The 24,890-nt window shown below is 39.3% G+C and overlaps 2 protein-coding genes across 7 annotated transcripts in view; one reads left to right on the top strand and one right to left on the bottom strand.

Moving 5' to 3' along the window:
• Window positions 1-1,633: 1,633 nt before the first annotated feature.
• On the bottom strand, window positions 1,634-14,714 carry SNRPD1 (small nuclear ribonucleoprotein D1 polypeptide). 2 transcript variants are annotated; one of them, XM_049619677.1, is made up of 4 exons: window positions 14,589-14,714; window positions 7,640-7,716; window positions 4,949-5,140; window positions 1,634-1,807 (listed from the first exon to the last, which is right to left on the bottom strand). In XM_049619677.1, exons 1-4 carry the CDS (start codon window positions 14,600-14,602, stop codon window positions 1,731-1,733), a joined length of 360 nt encoding a protein of 119 aa, XP_049475634.1. In that variant the 5' UTR covers window positions 14,603-14,714; the 3' UTR covers window positions 1,634-1,730. The 2 variants fall into 2 exon arrangements, with proteins under 2 accessions (XP_049475634.1, XP_049475635.1); XM_049619678.1 differs by lacking the exon at window positions 14,589-14,714 and adding an exon at window positions 14,282-14,401.
• A 5,926-nt stretch (window positions 14,715-20,640) lies between these two features.
• The window catches only part of ESCO1 (establishment of sister chromatid cohesion N-acetyltransferase 1), a 75,917-nt gene continuing 71,667 nt past the window's right edge, over window positions 20,641-24,890 (top strand). For all 5 annotated transcript variants that reach the window (XR_007455295.1, XM_049619652.1, XM_049619656.1 and 2 more), the window contains exon 1: window positions 20,641-20,778. The gene's annotated coding sequence lies outside the window, so the exon portion shown is untranslated. The remainder of the gene's footprint in view (window positions 20,779-24,890) is intronic.

Genomic DNA, 24,890 nt, shown 5'->3' on the forward strand with positions numbered 1-24,890 from the left:
CAACATAATCATAATAGATTAAAACATGCTATGAAATTTAATTTTCTATTATTTCACTCATGGTTTTTCTAAACTCATAATACATTTCATTAAGAAAACTTTCACATATAAAACCTTAAGCTTTAAGAGACCATTTATGTGCAAAATGCAGAAACACTAAGATCCTATATACTGTCTTGGGGAAAAGGATCAAGGGAAGCGTATCACAGTCTGGTCTGTTTTCTATTCACTGCAGTGCTTCCTTTATAGCTAATAATGGCAATCAGTTCAAACAGCTTTTTCTTCAATTTCTCTTCACATAAAAATGAAACAATGACCTCTAGTGGAATAAACTCAATCTACACCAACTGTACTTTAGTCTTACATTTACATATTTTTTGATTGATTCATACCGTAAACACCTAAATGTTAATATTTCCACAAAAAAAAGTTTAAAATCTTTTGTTACTTTGGCATTTGACTTAAAATCAAAATGAACTTTCTATATAAACTGCTTTTAAAACAGACCAGGTTTTGTGAAGTACTCTATCACCAGAGCATTCACAATTTGTAATTACCTACTGATATGTAACTCTGCTTCCCTTTTAGCCTAAAGCTCCATGAGGGCAGGAGTCAACTCATGTTTATTCACGTGTGCAAAGTCTGCTCTGACTGCCCCTTTAAAATCTGCTCTCCACCATACAGTATCATTGGGCTCCCTTGCCTTCTATGTGGGGTTCAACAGGAGCACCACAGATCAAAGATGGAAAATCACCGAGACACACACAAAACACACAAATGCACTTCTCTCTCCCTCAATGTGAATAACCCTCTAATGGGACCTATACCTTCTTTTTAGATAATCTGTGCAGAAAATTTCCTTCACATTTAGAAAATAAAACAAAACCCCATGTGCATGATTAAATGTAAATACAGATTTAGTACCCCCCCCCCCCAATTCTCAGGTGTTTTCCTTAGCATGAGAACAAATGGTAGGAAGCTCTACAAGGAACTGCATATACTGTGACATATTTTTCTCTAAGCTTAACCAATTGCAACAATTGGAAAAAACTCAATTTTGTTGTCAAATAAAGTAGGTCTCTTTCTTTTTGTTCTTTGAGGACTTGTAAAAGTACTTGATAAAGGAGCCACCAACAGGTACACTTCACATTAACAGGTTTTGACACTGCTTACAACTGATAATCTAGTAAATGTTATCTGCAGTTTCAACTCAAGAGAATGTAAAACTATATTCTATTGAGATTAAAACAAAACAAAAACCCATTAACGAAGACAAGTCTAAGACTCCTGAATTGGAAATCTCCATAAAGTAAAACTCAGGAAAAGGGAATCAATTTCAGACTGAATCCAGAGAACGTTAATTTCTGAAGTACCAAAATGAACTTATTATTTCACTCGTAGGCAGGTTCTACAGAATGGAGTCAAAGTAAAACAATAAAATGCATATTCAGTGCATGTGAAATAGGTACATATTCTACATACATTCATACAAAAACTTTAGTTCAAAAATTAAAAGTCTGATCTAAGAATGAAATCAGTCTGTGATTGCCTAGTTGAAATGCTTAGCTCCTACTATGTAAATATCATGAATCTATATGAACTATTAAAATCTGACAGTCAATAGACAACTGTGTCCTACATTTATGTTTATTAAAAACTGACATAAACAAAGCCTGTACAAAAAATATTCCAAATCACGTATCACTTTGAAATAGTAATCTTGAGAGACATTATCGCCTAGGACCCCCTCTTCCTCTACCCCGACCACGTCCTCTTCCTCTTCCTCGGCCTCGGCCTCTTCCTGCAACTAAGAAAAAAGAAAAACAAAGCAAGGTTAATTCTCTTCTGCAATGATGTTACCTGGGCCACCACAAACAACATCTAGAGGAAAGAAAACTTTAACCCAGCTTCTCTCAAATATGACCTCACAGCCATCCTTCCAATACATTATCATGCAGAACCCAAAGCTGCTGGCCTGCAAAGATAATTTTTATTTCATTTGATCTATGAGAAATTCACCAGGTTTATAAATATTTTTTTTTATCATGTCTCAACTTCACAAAATAAAATCCAAATGATCTGAACCTTACACAAGATGGAAGAGATATCCTATCAATGGAACAGAACATGAACACCATGTGCCAGACTTTTCGGTTATTGTATAGAACCCAAGTTCAAAATTCAAAGCCAAGAAAGTCTAAAATACATTGTATCAAACAACCTTATGACTCCAGAATCTTAAGTCATTTGATCCAATCATAACCAAGTACTTTAATCCTTACGGCAATATTCCTGTAGGCTGGTCATCCTAACCCTACTTGAATATTATAGTGACAAAAAACTCATTTCTCAAATGAACTTTTTCAATCTTCAGAGAGCGATGAATACTAAAAAAATCCTGACATGAAGTTCTAGTCAGTCACACTCTAAACTTCTACCCCTTGTTGCCAACCTTATCATTCAAAGAAGTAGAGTTAAGTCTAGGACTCCTGTTAAAACAAGGCAGATTAAGCACATTTATCTCCAATTCCTTCTGAAATACTACTCATGACAGGAAAGGAGTAAAAACAATAAATACCCATAAAGAGAAAAATGGAGGGAGGGAATACAATGGTTGAAAAATTTCAGAAAGTAGACTAAGAACCGTAAATGTTTAGTAAAGGAAGAATAACTCCTAGAAAACCTAGGATCTTGGAAGCCAAGGGTGAGACGAGGCAGGTGGCTGAAAACAAAATGGTTGACAATCATGTGGAGCAAGAAGACTGGCGAGTCTTCTCTTCCACACCTTGCAAAGCTAATGATTATTTCCCTGACAGGTACATAGGAGAGAAAAGGTAAAATAAACCTAAAGACATTGAAGCAAAAATCTTCAGATTTGAAAATATATGCAAAGTGGATAACAGCAAGAGGCACAGAACCGATGGGAAGGGAATGGGTATTAATTTAGCATTTTTCAAGCTATAGGCTGCAACCTAAAATTTTTGTGAACTAAAAGAGGACAGGAAACATACGGGTTTTTGCATGTATTAGAATTCAGGAATTCTGAGATTTTTGTTTCAGTTGTATAAATGAATGATACAAAGTGTATTTCCTAGTGTGGGAGGAAGGCAAAAAAAGTCTCAAAACCAAGACCCTGTATTAAGTGAGGGTCTACAAAACACCTAGCCCCTTTCTCCTGCTTTGCTCCTATAATGCTGGCTACCAGGCATATATCCCCCACCGTAGATGACTGGAATCTTTTCATGAAAAAAAAAAACAAGCTCCGGGGCGCCTGGGTGGCGCAGTCGGTTAAGCGTCCGACTTCAGCCAGGTCACGATCTCGCGGTCCGTGAGTTCGAGCCCCGCGTCGGGCTCTGGGCTGATGGCCCGGAGCCTGGAGCCTGTTTCCGATTCTGTGTCTCCCTCTCTCTCTGCCCCTCCCCCGTTCATGCTCTGTCTCTCTCTGTCCCAAAAATAAATAAAAAATGTTAAAAAAAAAAAAAAAAAAACAAGCTCCAGAAACCACTCTAGGTGATGAAATTTTGGGTCTCCTCAGTGAAGAGGTCAATTAACTCTTGAGCCACTCTATAGTGAGACCCGCCAATTCAGAAGTCCAGCCTCCCTTCCCAGAACTTGTCTTTTCAGGGTTCTTGTTAAATAATAGATGGCCAGGGACACCTGGGTGACTCAGTCTGTTAAGCATCTGACTTCAGCTCATGATCTCATGGTTCGTGTGTTCAAGCCCCTCACCGGGCTCTGCACTGACAGTGTGGAGCCTGCCTGGGATTCTCTTTGACTCCCTCTCAAAAATAAACAGGTGGTTACCAAAGGAATGAGGGACGGGAGAATGGGTGAAATAGGTGATGGGATTAAGGAATGCACTCATCATGATGACCACCAGGCAACATATGGAACTGCTAAATCACTGTACTGCACACCTGAAACTAATATAATATTGTTATGTTAACTCACTGGAATTAAAAAAATAAATAAAAAAAAAATAAAAAGAGAAACCCAAGAATACAATGCCGAGTACAAAATAAAACTTAAAAAAAGAGGGGCACCTGGGTGGCTCAGTCGGTTGAGCGACCGACTTCGGCTCAGGTCATGATCTCACAGTCTGTGAGTTTGAGCCCTGCATTGGGCTCTGTGCCCACAGCTCAAAGCCTGGAGCCTGCTTCAGATTCTGTGCCTCCCTCTCTCTCTGCCCCTCCCCCACTCATGCTCTCTCTCTCTCTCTCTCTGTCAAAAATAGGAAAAACAGAAAAACAAGAGAAAAGACTTAGACAATCACTCAAAAGACCCAATTATTAAGAATTCCAGGAAGAAAGAGGGGCTCCTGGGTGACTCAGTCAGTTAAGCATCTGACTTTGGCTCAGGTCATGATCTCGTGGATGGTGGGTTCAAGCCCTACATCGGGCTCTGTGCTGACAGCTCAGAGCCTGGAGCCTACTTCAGATTCTGTGTCTCCCTCTCTCTCTGTCCCTCCACTGCTCACTCTCTCTCTCTCAAAAATAAATAAACATTAAAAAATTTTTAAAAAAAATCCAGGAAGAAAGAACAGTAAGTAAAGAGAAGACATTTATCAGAGCTACACATACCATTTCTTAGTTTGAAAGGCAAGAATACCCATATTGAAGGGGTCCACCAAACAGCCAAAACAACAAAATGGAGGAAACAATACAGAGAGCAAGCAAAGACTCTATGCCAAGTCATTAAGAAAGTTCAGAACAACAGGAATAGAGAGTTAAATCTCCAAATCTTCCAAAGTGTGTAAAGGGTCGGGGACTAGGATATGCAAAGGGACAAGAAGAATAGCATCAGTCTTTGGTATCAACACCAGAAACCATAATAAATACTATATGCATGCACAGCAAGTACAGGGAATCAAAACAAAATAAAAAAATCTGTGGTGTTCACAAATGTTAAATACACATTCACAAAAACATTTATAATCTTTCAAACTTACCAGCTTCCCTTTTCTTAGATTTCACCTTCGGTTCAACATCCACAAGTAGTGTATCCAGAGGTAAGCTGTCTGGCAGAATAAAATATCGAATGTTATTTCCTCGAATACTCAGTGTTTCCAGTTGTACTGGTTCTCTATTCTTCAAAGTCATTTTCACTGCTTTAAGATGTGTATTCATGCTGACATCTACACCTAGAGGGGAAAAAAGAGGGCAATTATTAGCATGATAAAGAAGGCAACCAGTTTACCTATCAGGCCACAGTAAATACCAGAGAGTGCTATCTGTTCTGCTAGAGTGCACATTTCTAAGACATAATTTAATACAACTAGTAAATGGGTGAATGTCCGTATAAACCAGAAATCCTTTCTTCAAAGATTATCCCCAGGACATTAATGTTTTGCACGGTTAGATATGCTTACAGATGTGAATGCAACAAGCTCTGGAGGAATGCGAGTGGTATCCATGACTCATTCTCATTGTGCCCAGGTATTCTCATCTCAGGGTGAGCAATGTTTATTGCATGTTCTCTGTCTCCATAACTTCCTTATACCCCATTCCACCAAATTAGATTCATCCTTCTCTTAAATATAAAGTTCCATTTGTACTGCAGTATTTTTTGTTACTATGAATTTAACGTCTTTTTAACTTTTTTTTTTTTAAAGGAACGTTACTGTTTTTGTTAGTATTTTAATTACCAAGTTGCCCAGGTTTTAAATGGTCTGCTTCAAACTATTTTTCCTATGTTTCCAGTTTGAGATTTTACAAAATAAAAACAATTTTCTAGACTGAATATATGGCAGTATAGTAGAAATACCCAATTACTGGAGCCTTTACCAATATAGCTGAACAAATGGGATAACTAAAGATCTAGTTAATTTTTATTAAATTGAGTTTTTTTTTTTTGAGACAGATAGCAAGCAAGGGAGGAGTAGAGACAAAGAGGGAGACAGAGAATCCTAAGCAGGCTCCACGCTGTCAGTGAAGAGCTTGATGCAGGGCTCGAACCCACAAACTGTGAGATCATGACCTGGGCTGAAATCAAGAGTCGGATGTCTAACTGACTCAGCCACCCAGGTACCCCAAGATCTAGTTTATTTCTGACCCTAGGCAGTTAGGCCAGAAACATGAATTCTTTCAACTTTCCCAACATCCATCTCAAATTTATTAGTTTTATTACTAATCTTTTCCTCCTTCTTTTGAAAAAGAAGAGATCCTCTTCTTTTCCAAAATTAATATACTTTTGAGATAGTCTATCTCCTTGGGGATCTTGATCCATCAAGGGGGAGGAAAAAATGAGATGTATGAGCGCTTTCTACGTGTTAGGAACTGCGTGTTAAAACGTTTTAACTCAATCCTCAATATCCTTATTATGAGGACTAAAACACATATTCATACAGGATGCAAAAAACTTATAACCTGTAACTTGTTTTTTTTTTTTAACGTTTATTTATTTTTGAGACAGAGAGAGACAGAGGCATGAACAGGGGAGGGGCAGAGAGAGAGAGGGAGACACAGAATCTGAAACAGGCTCCAGGCTCTGAGCAGTCAGCACAGAGCCCGACGCAGGGCTCGAACTCACGGACCGCGAGATCATGACCTGAGCCGAAGTCGGCCGCTTAACCGACCGAGCCACCCAGGCGCCCCATCCTGTAACTTGTAACAGTAACTAGTGTTACTGAGGGGAATAGAACAGATTTTCGTAAATTTTGCTCATCCTATGAGCTGAAAATCTTCCCCCACCCAGGATATAGCTTATTAAGTACCTACTATATATGTTAGGCAAATCTTATATTATGGTTTTTTTGTGTCAAGCATCACTAGATTTTGAGTTCCTAAAAAGTGGGAAGAACACTCTCCTTCCTCCACCACATCTAATACAGAGTTCAGGAGAGAGCAAACTAAATCCTTACTTATGGAGTTTCAACAGAATAGCAATTACTCTTCCTCAGATATGGTCACGGACCATATGGTATTGAAACTTTATACTGTATCAATTTCCTTTCAAAGCAATTCGTGTTGCAAATGTGAGTATATTCAAATATTATCACTATATTAACACCAATTAACACCATATATTTCTTTTGGTGTACTCAGATGCTGGATCTACACATTAAAAATTTATAGGGGCTCCTGGGTGGCTTGGTCAGTTGAGCATCTGACTCTTGGTTCTGGCTCAGGTCACGAACCCAGGGTCATGGGATCGAGCCCCATGTTGGACTCCATGCTGAGTGTAGAGCTTAAGATTCTCTCTCTCTGCTCCTCTCCCCTGCTTGTGTGCTCTAAAAAATAATAATAAATTAAATTAAATTATTTATAAACTTACAGTTTAAATATTTCAGAGACTGAGATCACATGCTAAGATAGCATTTTCATTCATTTGGCTCAGAAATTGTTTTGAAGTTTTGCAATCTTGGGGGGACCACCTACCATGAGTGAATATCCATCACAGTGAATATCCATCACAGTAGCCTTAAATATAAAACTACGCATACAATATTATTAAAGCAAAGAGTTAGACACATAAGAAAAAAAACTAAAAGTAAATACTCCCAAATACTCTATTTCCCATATATATTTTCACCCAAGGTAATCAAACATGAAAACCCCATCCTCTATCTTCAAGGACTTACTGGTCTAAAAGGTGGAAGAGGTAGAAAAAAGTGTTATAAAAAGCCATCCTGTATCCTTACCTGTGATTGTTCCATGGACCTGTGTTCCATTCTTTAATTCAATGGTTACAGTTTCATGACTCAATTTCATCAAAAATCTATAAAAACGTGGAAATAAAACAACAAATGTTCACCTTTAACACTTTAAAATCTTTTGAGTGAAAGAGTGAAATTTCTAGATGTTCAAAATCTGCTGTAGATGCTACCTGCACCAATTCCTGTTAATAATCTGCATGACAGTTTCAGTTTTCCTTGAATTATACCTTTAATATTTATGAAGGAACGTAATACCAGAAACTGTTATTTGGACATTTCTGATTGTCTAAACCATTTTACAGCTTTATCTCCAAGCCATGCATACAGGTCATAAAATCATTATAATTCACAAAAACTGAAATCAAGAAATTATATGAAGGTAGTGAAAAAGGTACGAACTTCCAGTTATAAGGTAAATTAAGTATTAGGAATGTGAGGTACAACATGACTATAGTTAACACTGCTACATGGTACATTTGAAAGCTGCTAAGAGAGTAGATCCTAAAGTTCTCATCACAAGGAAAAAACCTTTTTTCCCCTCTTTTTTGGTGTCCATAACAGATGATGTATGTTAACTAAACTTACTGTGGTAATCATTTGGCAATATATGTAAGCCAAGTCATTATGCTATATACCTTAAAACTTATGTAGAATTATCCGTCAACTATCTCACTAAAATGGAAGAAAAAACAAATTATAATAGATAGTAAAAAAAATTACATGCTTCCTGTATGTATAAACACTAAAAGTCTCCCTTTGTAACACCCCCCCCCAATGTATATGGGGAGATTCTTTAGACCATTTTACATGCATTCATAAGCATACAGATGAAATGTTTTTATGCAAACTGAGCCATAACTTTATTGACTTCTATACCGTGTAGTTCTCATTTAGCAGTTTAAAGACATTTAGAAATCACAAATCCATTTATGCAAATCCTTAGCAACACTAACTGTAACCGATCTTCTAAATTTTTGTCACTTCTACAGGGAAAAAAAGACAATGTGTTTTTCCTTATTATTTGTGAGATTAAACATCTTTTCATGAAGATGGGGAATTTGCATTTCTTCTATGAATTACCTATTCACATTATTCACACATGTTCAATTAGGTCAAAAGTTTTTTTTATTTTCTACCAGTTTGCCACAGCCATTCGTGTTTTGTTTGTGGTTTTCATTTTTATATTGTTAAATTTCTGAATCTTCCTCAGGTATTAATCTGTGTAAGAGTATATTCCCACCCCAAGACTGTAAAAAGTCTTATTTCTTCTACTTTTCTATTTTGAGTTTTAATCTACCTGGAATTAATCTCTTTTCCATGCAGCATGAGGTAGAAATCTACCTTTATTCTTGGCTCAACTCATGATCTTGCGTTTCATGAGACTGAGCCCCATGTCAGGCTCTGTGCTCACAGGATGGAGCCTGCTTGGGACTGACTCTCTCTCTCTCTCTCTCTCTCTCTGCCCCTCCCCTGCTCACACTCTCTCTCTAAATAAACATTAAAAATAAATAAAATGTTCCCATTTATGTGGGTATGTCCCCACACAACTTATACTTTCATATCGTCTTCATCATGAATTTTCTTTTTTTTTTTATTTTTTTTATTTTTTTAACATTTATTTTTGAGACAGAGAGAGACAGAGCATGAACGGGGGAGGGTCACAGAGAGAGGGAGACACAGGATCTGAAGCATGCTCCAGGCTCTGAGCTGTCAGCACAGAGCCCGACGGGGGGCTCGAACCCACGGACCGTGAGATCATGACCTGAGCCGAAGTCGGATGCTTAACCGACCGAGCCACCCAGGCGCCCCCATCATGAATTTTCTAATGAGGACATTCTCCTACGTAATCATAATACCACAATCACATGCAGGATGATGAACAATAATCCTTCACTATGATCCAATAATGTCCACATTGAAAATTTCTAATCTATAATACAGACTTTGTATACCCTATCATAGTATCACACTGAATGGTACATGTAGGATCACCTATTTTTCTCCCCCATTAGACTACTGCTTAGGGTAGGGATCAAGACCTTTACACCTAATCCTGGGTGGTCATGGGCACTAAATCAACAGTTCGCTGAAATGTTTCAATGAATAAAAAAGAAGACAATCTTAAAATACCACTTTTTTAGTGGCACTGCCAGCCATGGAAAAGGGGGATACTTGGATTGCGACATATTAAGTCCCAAATTTTAAAAAGTTAATCTGACTTGTATAAAGATCCATTATGTTGAATACTTCTCATATTCGCTGTCAAGGAAAGAAAGGCTCTCTCAATTAATTGTTAATGCTTTATTTCACTGGGTAAGAATTCTTTAATTTACCTCTACAATAATCACTTATAACTATATTAGCCTAGAATTTCATCTAATAGTTTCTTTCCATTATCAAACTTTGGTTTTCAAAAAATCTTTTATTATGGGGCACCTGGCTGGCTCAGTAGGCAGAACAAGGAACTCTTGATCTCCGGGTCATGAGTTTGAGCCTCATGTTGGGCACAGAGTTTACATAATTTAAAAAAAAATAATTAATTGTCCCACTCAATAATATTTAACTTTTAGAGAAGTCCAAATCATTTTTGAAAGTAGTATTAAAGTAAAAATAAAACCTTTTAGTAATCAAACAATCTACCATATGGAAGGAAGTAAAAGGAAAACCAAAGTAAGCAAAAGGGCTTCTGAAGGAACCAAAATACATTTCAACAAGTCCAAGGATGTTTTTTAAATAATATTTATCATTATATGTTATCTGGTAGTCCCTGTGCATGGCAATGAGGATTAAAAATAAGTAGGACTAGGCCTCCAAGGAGCTCAAACTCTAACAGAAAGGACAGACACATAAAAGATATTTTATTTTAAAGGTAACTAAATTTAAAATGTAATGGATGTAGGCACAGGCTTTTACCAGGAACATAATGTAGCATGGATAGGAGGGAGTCAGAACTTAGTGGACTTCTAGTAAGAAGTCTGAAAAGTTGGAAACACACAGCAAAAAGAAACCAGAGCAAAGATTTGGGAATAAGAAATAGCACAATGCACAGAGAAATTACAGCTACACTACCAATGGAATGTTAAGTCCCAGAAAATGAGTAGGTAAGAGGTAGGTAATTTCCTTTCATGCGGAGCCCAAGCTGTTAAAGAGCTACTTGAGAATTTTCATCAATGGAGTACCACCAGGGTCATATTCACACTGGAAGACAATTTAGGTGGCTAGAGCAGTACATAGGTTAAAATTACAGTTATCAAGACACAGGAAAAACAAATAGATCAATGAAACAGAATAGAGTCCAGGAATGGACCCACATTTATATAGTTAATTTTGGGGGACCTGGTTGGCTCAGTCGGTTAAGCATCCGACTCTTGATTTTGGCTGAGGTCATGATCCCAGAGTTGCAGGGATCACCACAGGTTCAGTGTGGAGCCTGCTTAACATTCTCTCTCTTTCCCCCGCTGTCCCTCTCCCCCACTTGCTCTCTTTATATTTATATACTAAACATATACTATATACGTATACAAATATAAATAAATATATATGTATATATAAAATAATCTTCTACAAAGGTGCCAATGGGACTGTCAAAGCACTCCAATGGGCAAAGGAAAACCTTTCCAACAAATGATACAATCTATGGTAATAGGGATTTACATTCCCTAAGAATATAGAATAATTGGAAATCTATATTGAAAAAAACAAACCTGGACCCCTAATTCATTCCACTTACCAAAATTAATTCATGACAGATCACAGGCCTAAACATAAAAGTAAAATCATAAAGCTTTAAGAGGAAAACATAGGAGAATAACTTTATGGTTTGAGGGTAGGCAAAAAAACTTCTTGACAGTACACAGATAATCACCATAAAAGGAAAAGCTGGTAAATTAAAACTTCCTCAAAATAAACTACTACTCACAAAAGACATTAAGGAAATGAACAAGCAAGTCAAACTGGGAATAGTTATACCTGACAAAGAACTAGTATCCAGGTTATATAAAGAAAATTCCTACAACTCAATAATAAAACAACACAATTAAAATGAAACACTTCACAAAGATACATGAATAGTCAATAAGCAGGTGAAAAAGTGTTCAACATCATTAGGCATTAGGAAAATGCAAGGGGAGCCTGGGTGGCTCAGTCAGTTAAGCTGAGGCTCAGGTCATCATCTCATGGTTTGTGAGTTTGAGCCCCACATGGGGCCCTGCAACGGACAGTGCTTGGGATTCTCTCTCTCTACCCCTCCCCCACCCCCCAGACCCCCCCCCCACACTCTCGCTCTCTCTCTCTTTCTCAAAATAAATAAATTTAAAAGTTTTAAAAAAAAGAAAATGCAAATTAAAACCATAATAAGACACTACTACACAAGCAATGAAATGGCTAAAATTAAACTGACTACAAATATTGTTAAGGGTGTGGAGCAATTGGAATTCTAATATACTGTTGGTGGGCGTGTAAAATGGTATATAACCGCTTGGGAAAATGATCTGGCATCTTCCTATAGAACTAAAGTATACACGATGCTATGATCCAGCAACTCCACTCCTAAATATCCACCGCCCAAAATGAAAAAAGACTTGCACAAGAATGTTCAAAGCAATTTTAAAGAAAATACACATGTAAGTTTTAAATTTCTAAGATTAAGCAAACACCTAACGTGGGGGCTCATGTTTACAACCTCAAGATCAACTGAGCCAGCCGGGCACCCCCAAAACATGTAACTTTTAAACATACAATGAATTTATCTACTAATAAAATTAAACAAATTACTGATACAAGACACAATGTGGATGAATCTCAAAAATATGCTGCGTAAGACATTTTACACAAGAATGCATACTGCATAATTCCAAATACGTATATGAAATTCTACTGAAACCAAAACTAAGCAACGGTAGAAGAAACTGATTGCCAGGGGGGTTATGAGAACACAAGACTGACTGGGAAGGGCTTGAGGGAAATGAAGTTTTGGTAATGTTCCATATCTCAACAGGGGTTTGGGTTACACAGGTGTGCAAATTTTTTTAAATTGGCAAATATATACTGTATTTCATAGCATGAGATAGTTACCTCAAGAGGTAAAATAAAAAATCTTGGGTGGAAAAAAAGGAGCCTTTATGGCTTGGTGGTGTGACTGGAATGGTAGTGAAGGTATTCTGGCAGGAAAAATAGACAGTTATCCCAGCCCAGGAACCAAACAGATTTGAATTATTTTCTGATGAATCCTTCACTATCGGAATTCTTTTTACTTACTGAAACTTAAATATCCAATTGATATAGTATCCTTTGGTATCCAAATCCACTATCAAAATTTTAAAAACCAAAGAAAATTGGGTAACAAGAGCTACTTTTAGGAGGTAGGTAAAATTGTGAAAACCTGTCAACTTATCAGTTTATTAAGAGAGAAAGATATCAAAAGACAACACCCAGATTTTTGGTTAAGGTGACAGTAAGGTGCCACCAACCCCTGTACAGAAATAAGTCAACTGAAAATGCAAACCAGTTAAACAACTACTCATTTTCTTGGCACAAAATACACTCTCCAGTAAGAAGACATTTAACTTCTACAGTCTAATACACAGAATAAGATTCAGTACAGCTTTTAAATTTTTCGGGAAAACTGTCACAACCCACAATAACTTTAAATGAGATAAACTGATTCCAAAGAGCATTGCACAAAAATTAACTATAAATAGATTCAGACTGACAGTTATCGACAAATTGTGAAAATATACTTTAAATTCTGGGGTGTTTTTCTCCAAAGCTAAATTCAAACAAAAATAGACAAAAAGTTAACCTTAAATGCCTTCTCTCTATAAACTCCACTCGAAATACATATTCAGGTTTTATATGTTATTTCAACCATACTAGAAATTATCTACTTGTCTGTCTTCACAAAACAGGAAGTTCCAAAAAGGCAAGCATTCTGCCTTTAAAAAATTAAAAAAAAAAAAAAATCCATTACCAGTGCAGTGTAACAGGTGCCCAGTAACTGATCGCAATTGACAAACCTTGATTCAGACAAGGGACTGACTAGCTGTTACACTTGTAACTGCTAACTTAATCAGAGACGTTCTCTATGTTCCAGGCTCTCTGCCTCAGGGAAAAACACCAAAACCAAATCTCTTTCCAAGCAGTTTATAATGAATTCCTCAAATCAGTAAACCAATAGGCTCAACTAACCGATCAAGTTTAAACACAGAAATAAAACAGAATGCGATTACCTGCATAAATCAGCCACAAATATGGAAAATGATTCTGCCTGAAGTTGGGAGATTTTTTTCCCCTGAATTAAAGAACTATCTTGAAAGGAAATCTTAGTTGAGTAACCTTAAATCTAAAAAGTTATCAAAAATAAACTAAAAAAAGGTAATGAAATCAGAAGTCCAACACTGATTTAAGACATTTCGGAAATGAGTTTCATTATTTCCAGATAGTCCTGCAGCTTCTAGGTACTTTTTTAAAGTTCATTAATTTAACTCAACGCATAAAATTTTTGTGTCACCCACGTTCTCAGGGAGCGAACACTTAGTTATATTTGGGGTTCCTGCAGGCAGAGAGGGACCAGAAAAGTAACCTAGACTAAGAACGCAAATTCCAATGAAACGAAAATCTTCAACTAACCGAAAATAAGAGCTTGTAAGCCTGGCGCTGCACCTTTAAGACCTCTTAGACACTAGATGGGACGAAACCGCCAGGCCTTTACGGCCACCTCTCGAAAGACACACGGGATCCGCACGCAATTCAGTCTGAAGCCCAGGCCCAGCGCCCGCGGCGGCGCGGTCAAGATGGGGCGGGAGCAGCGGGCGCGGGAGGCCGTTACCAGGCCGCGCGCGCACGCGGCTTTCGCGCCTCCCGTAATTAGGCAGCCCGGCCTGCTGCTCCCGGCTCAAATGGTCACAGCCCCGACCCGGCTGGGTCACCTCCTCACCTTACGAGCTTCATCCTAGCAGTGCCGGCACTCTTTCGGTCGGATAGCGCACAAAACGCGACCACCCAAGTCCAAAAAGCCTAGGAGTATGAATGGCCGGAAACGCCTACTCCCTGGGTACCGACGTAAAGAGCGCGAGAAGCGATGTGAACGCAAAGCGGAAACGCCGGGCCGCGCTGGACCGAATTCCCTTCCGGCCGCGCGGAACGCCACTGCGGCCTCTGGCGGCTGGGGGTGTGTCTTACGACTGCTGAGGGCGTTTAGACCTGGTGCAGGAGGAAATTTCCAGTAAGAGATGGATTTGAGGATATCAAATCTAGTTAGTGCGCCTTTTGCCATGGCCGGAAGCCGTGTACTATGCAACACTAAATACACTCGTGAACGAAGGAAATTTCTGAGAAAGCTCAAGAATTACGCTAATTCTTCTTCAACACCAGGAACCTCTGCACTACTTAATGTACCTGAAAGAAATCATACAGATTAACTGATTGTTTTTACTTTAAATTCTGATCACAAAGATACCCTACACTGTGGAGAGATTTTCTAATAAGCTCATAAACTATTTCATACCTTCTGTCTTCTCTCCCTCTGAAACCTTTTATAGCCTCTCAAATCACTTTCTGCTAATATTTCCTACTGTGAGAAAACCAGAAGCCATCCTTCAGCTCTTCTTCCAGTTAGAAGGACAGAAGTATTGTTGCTCCTTTCCAAGGCAAATTCCTCTCCATTGTAGTCTGGATCCCATGTCTCACTTTCTCAAGAATTTCACTCCTTCAGTTATCTCCAAACTTAAATTATCAATTTCTCTCTCTATGGGATTTTTTTTATAAGCATACAAATTTATCTTAAAACAAAATTCTCCTCTGATGCAGCTCCAACTACTGTCAGATTTCTTTCACACAAAAACTTCTTGAATGAACTGTCTACACTTGTTTTATCACCTCTATTTCACTCTTCAAACTCACTGAAATTGCTTTTCTAAAAGTCATCAAAAACCTCCAACACAAACCTCTATCTTCATCTTACTCAGTATTTCAGCTGTATTTAACACGAATACTACCCCTTTGAAACATGTTCCTCTCCAGATTTTCAGGATGCTAAGCTCACCTGGTTTTACTTCTATGCCACTAGTTACACTTTCTAGGTCTCAGTTGCCTCTTTCTCTACTGAGCCATTGCATGTTGGAGTGTATCAGGGCTTACCCTCCATGTCCTCTTCATATGGATACTTTGTCCTTTAGCCTAGGTGATCTCTAAAACCATGGCTGTAATTTGTATCTCCAGCCTGATCTTCATCCCTGATTATCAGAACTCTTGGATGTTGTAAGGCAATGGTCATCAAACTTTTAGGTGCATAGGACACACCTGAGGAAACTTTAGAATGAAAATTCTGGAGGCACCTGGGTGGCTCAGTAGGTGCGACTCAGTAGGTAGGTAGTAGTAGTACCTACTACTCAGTAGGTAGTAGTAGTGTGCGACTTTGGCTCAGGTCATGATTTCACGGTTCATGAATTCAAGCCCTACATCAGGCTCTCTGCTGTCAGTACAGAGCCTGCTTTGGATTCTCTGTCCCCCTTCTCTCTCTGCTCCTCCCCACTCACATTCTCTCTGTCTCCTCTCTCAAAAATAAATATTAAAAACAGAGAAAATTCTAATTCAATTGGTTTGGGGGCTGAAATTCCATATTTCTAAAAGCCTTCAGTTCAGTTCAGCCTTCAGTTGATGAAGATGCCCCTAGTTTATGGACCATCATATGAGTAGCAAGACTGTTAATGTTCATTTGTGTGTTGCCTGCTCAAAATCCCTCTGTCTTCCCACCAGTTCCTAATAATCTCCTGATGATCTATGTATTCCCAAGGAAGCTGACTCTACCCTTATGTCAGTCATCACATTATATTACTTGTCCACAGTGGCCTTGGAATGCAGGCTGATCCAGTCAGACCTTTGCAGGGAATACTCTATCCTTTTGGATGTGAATGGAGAGGCAGTAGAACCAAGTGAAGAATCAGTCTTAGGAGAGAGTTAAAAAAAAAATCAAAACTCATGACTCATATTAAAAAGCCCATGGATTTAAAAAAAAATGCCTAAATGTGGCTATTTAAATTAAAAGTAAATAAAATTACAAAGCCAGTTCCTCAGTTGCAATGCTCACATTTCAATTACTCAAGAGGCATTTGTGGCTATGGCTACACTTTGGGACAGTGCAGATCTAGGGCATTTCCATCAGCACAGAAAGTTTGTTAGATACTGCTGCCCTGTTTATTACCATATTTATTTCCTTCTTTGCATTTAATTGTTAATTACCTATTTATTAACTAACTTGAAAATATACTATCTGAAGGCAGGAATTTGTATCTGTTCTGTTAATTTCTGCATACCCAGCATCTTGAATAGTGACTTTCACAGAACATGCCCTCAATAAATATTTGTGAAATAATTGTCTTCTCCATTAGAATGTATGCCGCATGAGGAAGGAGACCCTGTGTGTATTGCTCATTACAGTATACCTAAGTATTGAGCACAGGGTACTCCTCCCTGTTATCCTCAAGTTCCTTCCTACTTTGGCCCTGCCTACCTTTTAATCTCTTATCCCCTCAATAGTATTGGAATGTTTGAGTTCTTGAAACTCATCAAGCTCACTCTCCTCTCCAGACTTTTGTAATTTAGTTCTTTAATTTGGCTAACACTTACTCATTCCTTCTCAAGTATGTGGGGCCAGCATTATTACTTGTGTGTGTAAGTAGTGATTTTCCCAGAAAATGGCACATTGAAATGCCATTATCAGTTAATTTATACCAAATCAACTAGACTTTTTCTTTGTTTTTGTTTTCTAGACTGAAGTTGCTTAGAATTTTGACTCTCTCCTAGTAACTCTCTCAAAATGTCGAGAGTCTTGAAATAAAGTCAACAAGAGTGGACTAATAAAGAAAAAGGCTTTATTTGCTGCTAGCAGAAGGATCAGTCTGAAAGTGAGACTACTCTGTCTTCTGTGAGTTAGCAGAAGTTTTACAGGTTATAGGCATTTAGATTGGTCACAAGAAAAGGAACAAGGAAGTGAAAATATGATGTGTGGAACAATGCAACTGCTTCATTATTAGTTAAAAAAATTTTTTTTAATGTTTATTTACCTTTGAGAGAGAGAGAGAGAGAGAGTGCGAGCACAAGCAGGTGAGAGGGAGAGAGACTGGGAGACACAGAATCCATAGCAGGCTCCAGGCTCTGACCTGTCAGCACAGAGCCCGACACAGGGCTTGAACCCATGAACCATGAGATCATGACCTGAGCCAAAGTCGGACGCTCAACCAACTGAGCCACCCAGGTGCCCCCATTATTGGTTTTTAGAAGTAGCTATCCTCATGCAGAAAAGTACGTTCTGCAATTTGGAATTAGAAAAGAAAACAATTTAAACAATTCTAGATTACATTCACAATTTTGAGTTTCTCAGGAGAATTTACAAGGAGGGGCTTGTAGTTCTTGGTGTAAGGATTGTGAAAAAGACCTTCGCAATTTACAGAACCATAATGTTGAGCACCAAGATGCATTATCTAGGGCACAGCATGTGTTTTCAGCATGTGTACATGGCAAAATGTGAATTAATAAGAGTTCTCCCCCAGAACTTTCTCAGGAGCTCTCAGGAATGGAGGCCTGTCTTTTTACTGGGATCAGTTTGCTGTGAGTTTCTGTAATTTTTGAAAGCTCAGTCAAGCAAGATAATTTATTCAGTTCATTATGATTTCTTTTAGTAGATAACCAAATAAACCAAATTCGAAAGTTCATAGACAGACTGCTCTCAATGAAAACCATTGATAGAAAGCAAGACAAGTTTTGTCAAAAATGACATTACAGAATAATTAAGAATTTAACTACAAATTGAGACCTCTGGCATTAATGAATCAGAAGTGACATATCTTTTAAAATGGTAAAGAGGGGTGCCTGGGTGGTTTAGTTGGTTAAGTGCTGGACTTCAGATCAGGTCATGATTTCATGGTTCGTGGGTTCAAGCCTTGCAATGGGCTCTGCGCTGACAGAACAGGGCCTGCCTGGGATTCTCTCTCTCTCTCTCTCTCTCTCTCTCTGCCCCTCCCCCCCACTCTCTCTCTCTCAAAATAAATAACTTTAAAAAATGATAAAGAATAGTGCTCAAGAAAGTTTATTTTTCCCATAAAACAATTTTTTAAACATTTTTATTGGTATATAATGGACATGAAATCATATAACCTGGGGCATCTGGGTGGGTCAGTCTATCAAGCATCTGACTTTGGCTCGGGTCATGATCTTGCAGTTTGTAGGTTCAAGCCCTGCGTTGGGCTCTGTGCTGACAGCTCAGAGCCTGGAGCCTGCTTCAGATTCTGTGTCTCCCTCTCTCTCTGCCTCTCCCCTGCTCATGCTCTCTCATTTTCTCAAAAATAAACGAACCAGAAAAAAGGTATACAGTGAGTTGATTAGATATGTTTATAGATTGCAATTATGATTACCATCTTAGCTGACTCCTCTATCATGTCTCATAATTATTTGCTTTTTGTGGTGAGAATAATTAAGATCTAGTCTCTTAGCAACTTTGATGTGTATAATTCGGTGTTATAAAAGAAACTATTTTATACTTTCATGGCATGTTTAAGAAGCTGACTATATTTGGTTTTAGAAGAGAAAATCTAGAAAATGGCAGACATGAATTATACATCAAATATGAGTTACTTATATACTGAAATAGATACATGAGTTCACATGGCGTGACATTTGTAAGGATTCCTATGCTTCTGATGGTGACCAGTTCAACAAAGAGTGGAATAGATTCCTCAGAAGCAGAGGCCTGTTTTGTGGGAAAGGAAACTTGTAAATATGGCAGAATTTGAGTTACTGAAAATAAAGTGGTTTAGATGTCTCACAATCTAAAGGTGAAGGCAGATATAGGTGAGATAGCCTGGTACATAAACCACTTCAATCAGGTTGGCAGTCTACTCCTGAGTCACCCCCCACTCCCTATTAAAGCCATTTGGCATATGCCATTAATGTAACATTGTGTTCCCAAGTAACAAGGTATGGTGATGTGGACAATGGCCTCACCCATCAATACATCTGGTTGTGGTTTTTAAACCACAGACTCTTTCCAGACGAAACTGACAAGTAGCTCAATAAAGTTTTATGGAAAATGTATTGTCAGAAAATCAGTCTTGACACCAGGCTTTACAAACTTAGAGCACATTTGGTTTTATTAAGTTCCAAAAAAGCAGGTCGGGGAGAACCCACGTGTGATCATGTCTTCAGATTCTCAAAAGCATGAGTACCGATTTTACCCAACCTCACAGTTCTGCAAATAAAATCAGCACAGTTAAGTGTGTTCAAAAGGATTGTGGGAACCACGAGTCCTAGTGATAGAAACCTAGGCTCTAGCTTTAGAGGCTTCGAAGAGCCACAGTTTTGTCTGAACACCCGCCATGACTAAATCTAGTGGAACGTTCTACAATTTCTAGTCGGCTCTTGCGCGCCCGCACACAAGAAAGAAACTGTGCAAAGACAAGATGAAGCCCTGGATTTTTTGGAAGCGCTGGAGTGCAGTGTGGGGTAAGGAAAGAGAAGGGTCAACTGCCTTCCGTTTTTTTTTTTTTTTTTTTCTTTACATTGCCCCATATCGAAGATTAAAGGTATTTGAAGGTCGCAGAGAGCAGTTCCCACAACCCACCGAGGGTTCGGCGGCGACGCATTACCAAGACAAACTACCACCGCTGGGGGCGTGAGTGGCTTTATTCCAAGAGACCTCCCCGGGAAGGGCCAGAAGCTGCCGCCTGGGGGCGCCGCCCCTTCCCGGCGAGGCGCCCACCCGCGGTGCGTGCACGCGAGGCCTCCCACCGCGCCTGCGCTGAGGGTGAACGCTGCCTTGCTTTTCCCCGACGCCCAGCGGTCCCGGCCGGGGTAAAAAACTGCGTGACACGCAGCGAGCGTGGCGGCCATCTTCCTCTTCTGGGCACGTCAGCTGAGCCTGTTACGGCTGAAGAGGAGCGTTGCGCAAGCGCGCCTCAGACGGTCACAGGTAACTCCCATCTGACGGGCGAGGCGTCGCCGTCGTCGCCGGAAGTTTGGCGTATCTGCGCCGCGGGAGAGGCGGCGGTCGCGGCAGAAGCGGCTGTCTCCTGATACCCGGATGTGAGGCGATTCGCTGGCTGGTATTGGACCCTCGGCCAGGAGTGAGGAAGGTACGCTAGCTTTCCGACTGTCCCCGCCGCCTACTGTCGTGCCGCCCGCGTCCTCACGTCCCTTTTGCCAGCCTCTCCGGAGAGGCTGGACGATTCCCCCCCCCCCCCCCCCTTGTCCCACATTCTGTGTCGTTTTGCATCGTACGCTTCTTGCTACTTCTCTGTTCCGGGCTCCTGGAGCCACTGGGAGGGAGTGGGCGGCTCAGAGTCACTGTCGCCTGAGGTAGGCAATCAACCTGCGCGTCTCGGCTGCCCAGTCAACTCATCACCTGCTGCTGCTTGGTAGGCGGCCAGAGGTAATAAGGGGCCATGACCAAGGACCGGGTCAGGTCAGGGCTCCCAAGGCGGCCGCGAGGGCTTCCGGAGCCCCGAGGGCTTCCATTAAGACTACTGGGGCGGTGTCGCCGCTGGCCGGCAGGTAGCCCCCGGCCTCGTCCCCGCCCCTGGCGTCTTTCCTTCCCGGCGTTTTTCCCGAGCCAGCCTCACCAGCCATCGCGGATTTGCGGTTCCTGCAGCTTGCTCCCCTGCCTTCGCCACTGCCCGCTGACCCGACCCGAACCTTAAGGCCTCTGCAGGCTGTGATGTGGGGATCTTGGAGGGGAGCAGTGGCCTGGGTCCAAGGTCACAGAGTAATTTGGGTTGGACATGAGGGTCTGGACACAGGTAGGGCTGCTCTGGAGTAGAAATGGGTGCGTTGAGGGCCATAGTGAAGTTTGTAGGGATAGATGCGAGCAGAAAGGAATTGGGTCCTCTATTTTTGTCACTGTTCATAAGATTATTTACAACGGGGGTTTGTTTTACTCAGGCAGAGAAGAATAGCAACGCCAAAAATGAGAGAACTCTCCCACTCCTACACTCCCAACCTCTTCCCATCCCCCACATCTAAATGTTGAGTTCTGAAAACCCTGCTGCAGGTACTGTATTTTCCGGGAGAGGAGGGCACAGTGGGGGGAGAGGAAGGAATTAAATCGTTGTGATTTGAGAGGTACTGTGGACCTTGTTCTTTGTAGCGTTTAGAATTGAAATGGTATTCTTACAGCAGGAAGTAATTGCAGCACCCAGTATTTAAATAGTATTATCACATGATATTTTAATAAATAGCCTTTGCAAAAACCAATAAAAGGGTACTACTTGGTGGAATAGTAAGATGTGGGTGGGTTTTGTTTTTTCCCCTTTAATTTTTAAAAAGCTGATAAAACACGGATTTCAATTTAAAACCTTCTTGTTGCAGTGGACTGTACTATATTCAACCTTTGTATTAGGTCCTTAGTTTCTGCGTTACATAGGGCATCTACCACAATGGAACTGTTTTTAATTTGAAAAACTTAAAAATTCTTACTATGGAATTAGATATTAGAGTAGGATGAAAAGTGCTTGAAAAGCGGTTAATTTGGAAGCTGCAAATTCAGGCCTAGAAACGAGAAAACTCTAACAGACACTTCTCCCTTTCAGGCAGAATGAAGTGTATGCCCCCTTAGGTTAGATGTGTGACTTCAGAAGTACCCTTCTTAGGACGAAGCTTCTGCCCACCTTACTCATTCCTGGCCAAGGAAAATTTTGCTGTCATTTCTCATTGAACAGTGTGAAAATTCTGTAGTGAACAATAATTTTTTTAACATCAGCCTCATACAAGGTTTTGTACTAGGCATTTAAATTGATAAATTATGCTTCCAGAAGAAAGGGAAAAGGGCCCTAATTAATGAATGCCTTCCCCCCCCCCCCCCCGCCCATTGCTGGATAGAGTTTTTTAGCTTGGTATTTATATTATAGAACAAATTGATTGTATTTTTTAAAAATATTTTTTAAACTATTCATTTTGAGAGAGGGGTGGGGGAGTGGGCAGAGAGAGGTAGACCGAGAGAATCTAAAGCAGGCGCAGAGCCCCATGCTGGGCTCAAACACGGAACCATGAGATCACCAAACCAAGATTTACCGAAACCGAGTCCAACTGAGCCACCCAGTCACCCCACAAGTTGATTGTATTTATTGTAATAATGAAGGTAGCTAGCATTGCACAATTCAAAAGAATGGACTTTTAAATAAGTAAATACGTTTTCATGACTTCTTTTGGCAAATTTATGTTACAGAGTTCTTATTGAAGGTGATCAGAATTCAGATGGTAGTGTGAAATCAACTCCAGTAAAATTGTTATTATAAGTAATTGACTTAAGAACTGTATTACCCCTTCTGCAGCCCCAATTTTTCTGTGCATCCTTTTCTCGGCACAGTTGAAGTTCTTTGGCTCTATTTCTGTGTAAGTTGTGTATTACAACTGTATTATACTACTTTAGTTACTTTTGGCAAACGGATCATTCAGTTAACTTGGCCATCCTTTCTTTTTTTGAGGGGGCTGTATCTTATGCTTAATTGTGTTACAGTACATCTGAAGAAAGCAAGATTTATGTCCTCTGTTCTCTTCAGCTTACTTTAAACATTTATGGCTGCATATGGGGGATTCATAGAGATGAAGACTCAATATAAATAAAAGTGGGATATTAAGTATTACTTTAATGAAGTGGTTTTCAGAGTTTTTGGTTAGGATCCCTTTACACTCTTAAAAATTATGTAGGATTGGGGCGCCTGGGTGGCGCAGTCGGTTGGGCGTCCGACTTCAGCCAGGTCACGATCTCGCGGTCGGTGAGTTTGAGCCCCGCGTCGGGCTCTGGGCTGATGGCTCGGAGCCTGGAGCCTGTTTCCGATTCTGTGTCTCCCTCTCTCTCTGCCCCTCCCCCGTTCATGCTCTGTCTCTCTCTGTCCCAAAAATAAATAAAAAACGTTGAAAAAAAAAAATTAAAAAAAAAATTATGTAGGATTTCAAATAGCTTTTGTTTATATTGGTAATTATTGTATTTTAAGTTAATATATTCATTAAAATAACTGATAAATTACAGGCTAATATAAATAACATTTTTAATTTTGAAAAACAACCATTTTCCAAAACAATTAATTTTTTTCAACTTAAATTTTAGTTATAAAGCAAAAAACATTAGTGAAAGAATGACAACTCTTTTACATTTTTGTAAATCTCCTCAATGTTTGGCCTAATAGAAGACAGCTAGATTCTCCTATCAGCTTTGCATTCAGTTATATGTTGTTCTGGTTGAAGTATATGAAGAAAATTCAGTTTCACATCAATATGTTGGGAGGAGTGCTTTAGTAATCTTTTCAGATAATTGTGATACTCTTTGATTCTATAACAAAACTCAACAAATAGTAATATATTTTTTTAAACAAGTGGTAATTTCTTAAAGGTTAGCTGCAACGTAGAATCTGAAACCATTTCTATATATTTTTTGTACAACGTTGTGTTAAAATTCATTGGTCTGTTTTGCACTTTGAGTTGATCTTTTACTCAAGAATGATTTGGAGCTAACGAATCTCCTGAAAGGATCCCTGGAATCCCCATGGTCCTACCTTGAGAACTGTTTTAGTGTAAATAATTGAATAGTTTAGAATTAACGTAGTTGTTAAAGTTGAAAGGGATAATGATAATATGGAAATGAAATTGTCCAGCAGTTAAGTGAAACCAGGAGTAACTAAGGTAAATGTTTTCTTTTTTATAGGAAATATTGTATCAGTAATATTCTTATAGTTATTATTATAGCTGATATTTAACAAGTGCTTATGATGTGCCAATTATTCTAAGGACTTTATATTAGGAAATGTTGCTTTTGTATCATCTTTATTGATGGTTAAGAGAAAGGCAAATATAATTAACTTTTTTTTTCCTATAGATAGTATAGTTTTTCTGATAAATGTTATTCTTTATAATGCAGATATAATTACATTTTATTTTATGTTTTTTTGTAAGCTCTAGGTCCCAATTTGGGGCTTGAACTAATGACCTAGAGATCAAGAATCACATGCTTTACCAACTTAGCCAAGTGCTATCTATTTTATTTTTTTAATCTTTTATTATTGATTGATTGATTGATTGAAGTAAGCTTTAGGTCCCAATGTGGGACTTGTACTCATGACCCAGTGGCTTAATCATTAAGCATCTGACTTCGGTTCAGGTCATGATCTCATAGTGTGTGAGCTTGAGCCCCGCTTTGGATGAAAAAAAAACAAACCACAAACCAAACCACAAACAAAGAAACAAGCCCTGCTTC

Source organism: Panthera uncia, assembly GCF_023721935.1.
Source record: "Panthera uncia isolate 11264 chromosome D3 unlocalized genomic scaffold, Puncia_PCG_1.0 HiC_scaffold_8, whole genome shotgun sequence".
Lineage (NCBI taxonomy): Eukaryota > Metazoa > Chordata > Mammalia > Carnivora > Felidae > Panthera > Panthera uncia.

Coding starts and splice junctions, on each gene's coding strand:
- SNRPD1 (XM_049619677.1), bottom strand. Junction 5,141..7,639: donor GGTCCATGGAACAATCACAG/GTAAGGATACAG, acceptor TTTCCCCTCTAG/GTGTAGATGTCAGCATGAAT. Junction 1,808..4,948: donor ATCTAAGAAAAGGGAAGCTG/GTAAGTTTGAAA, acceptor CTTTTTTCTTAG/TTGCAGGAAGAGGCCGAGGC.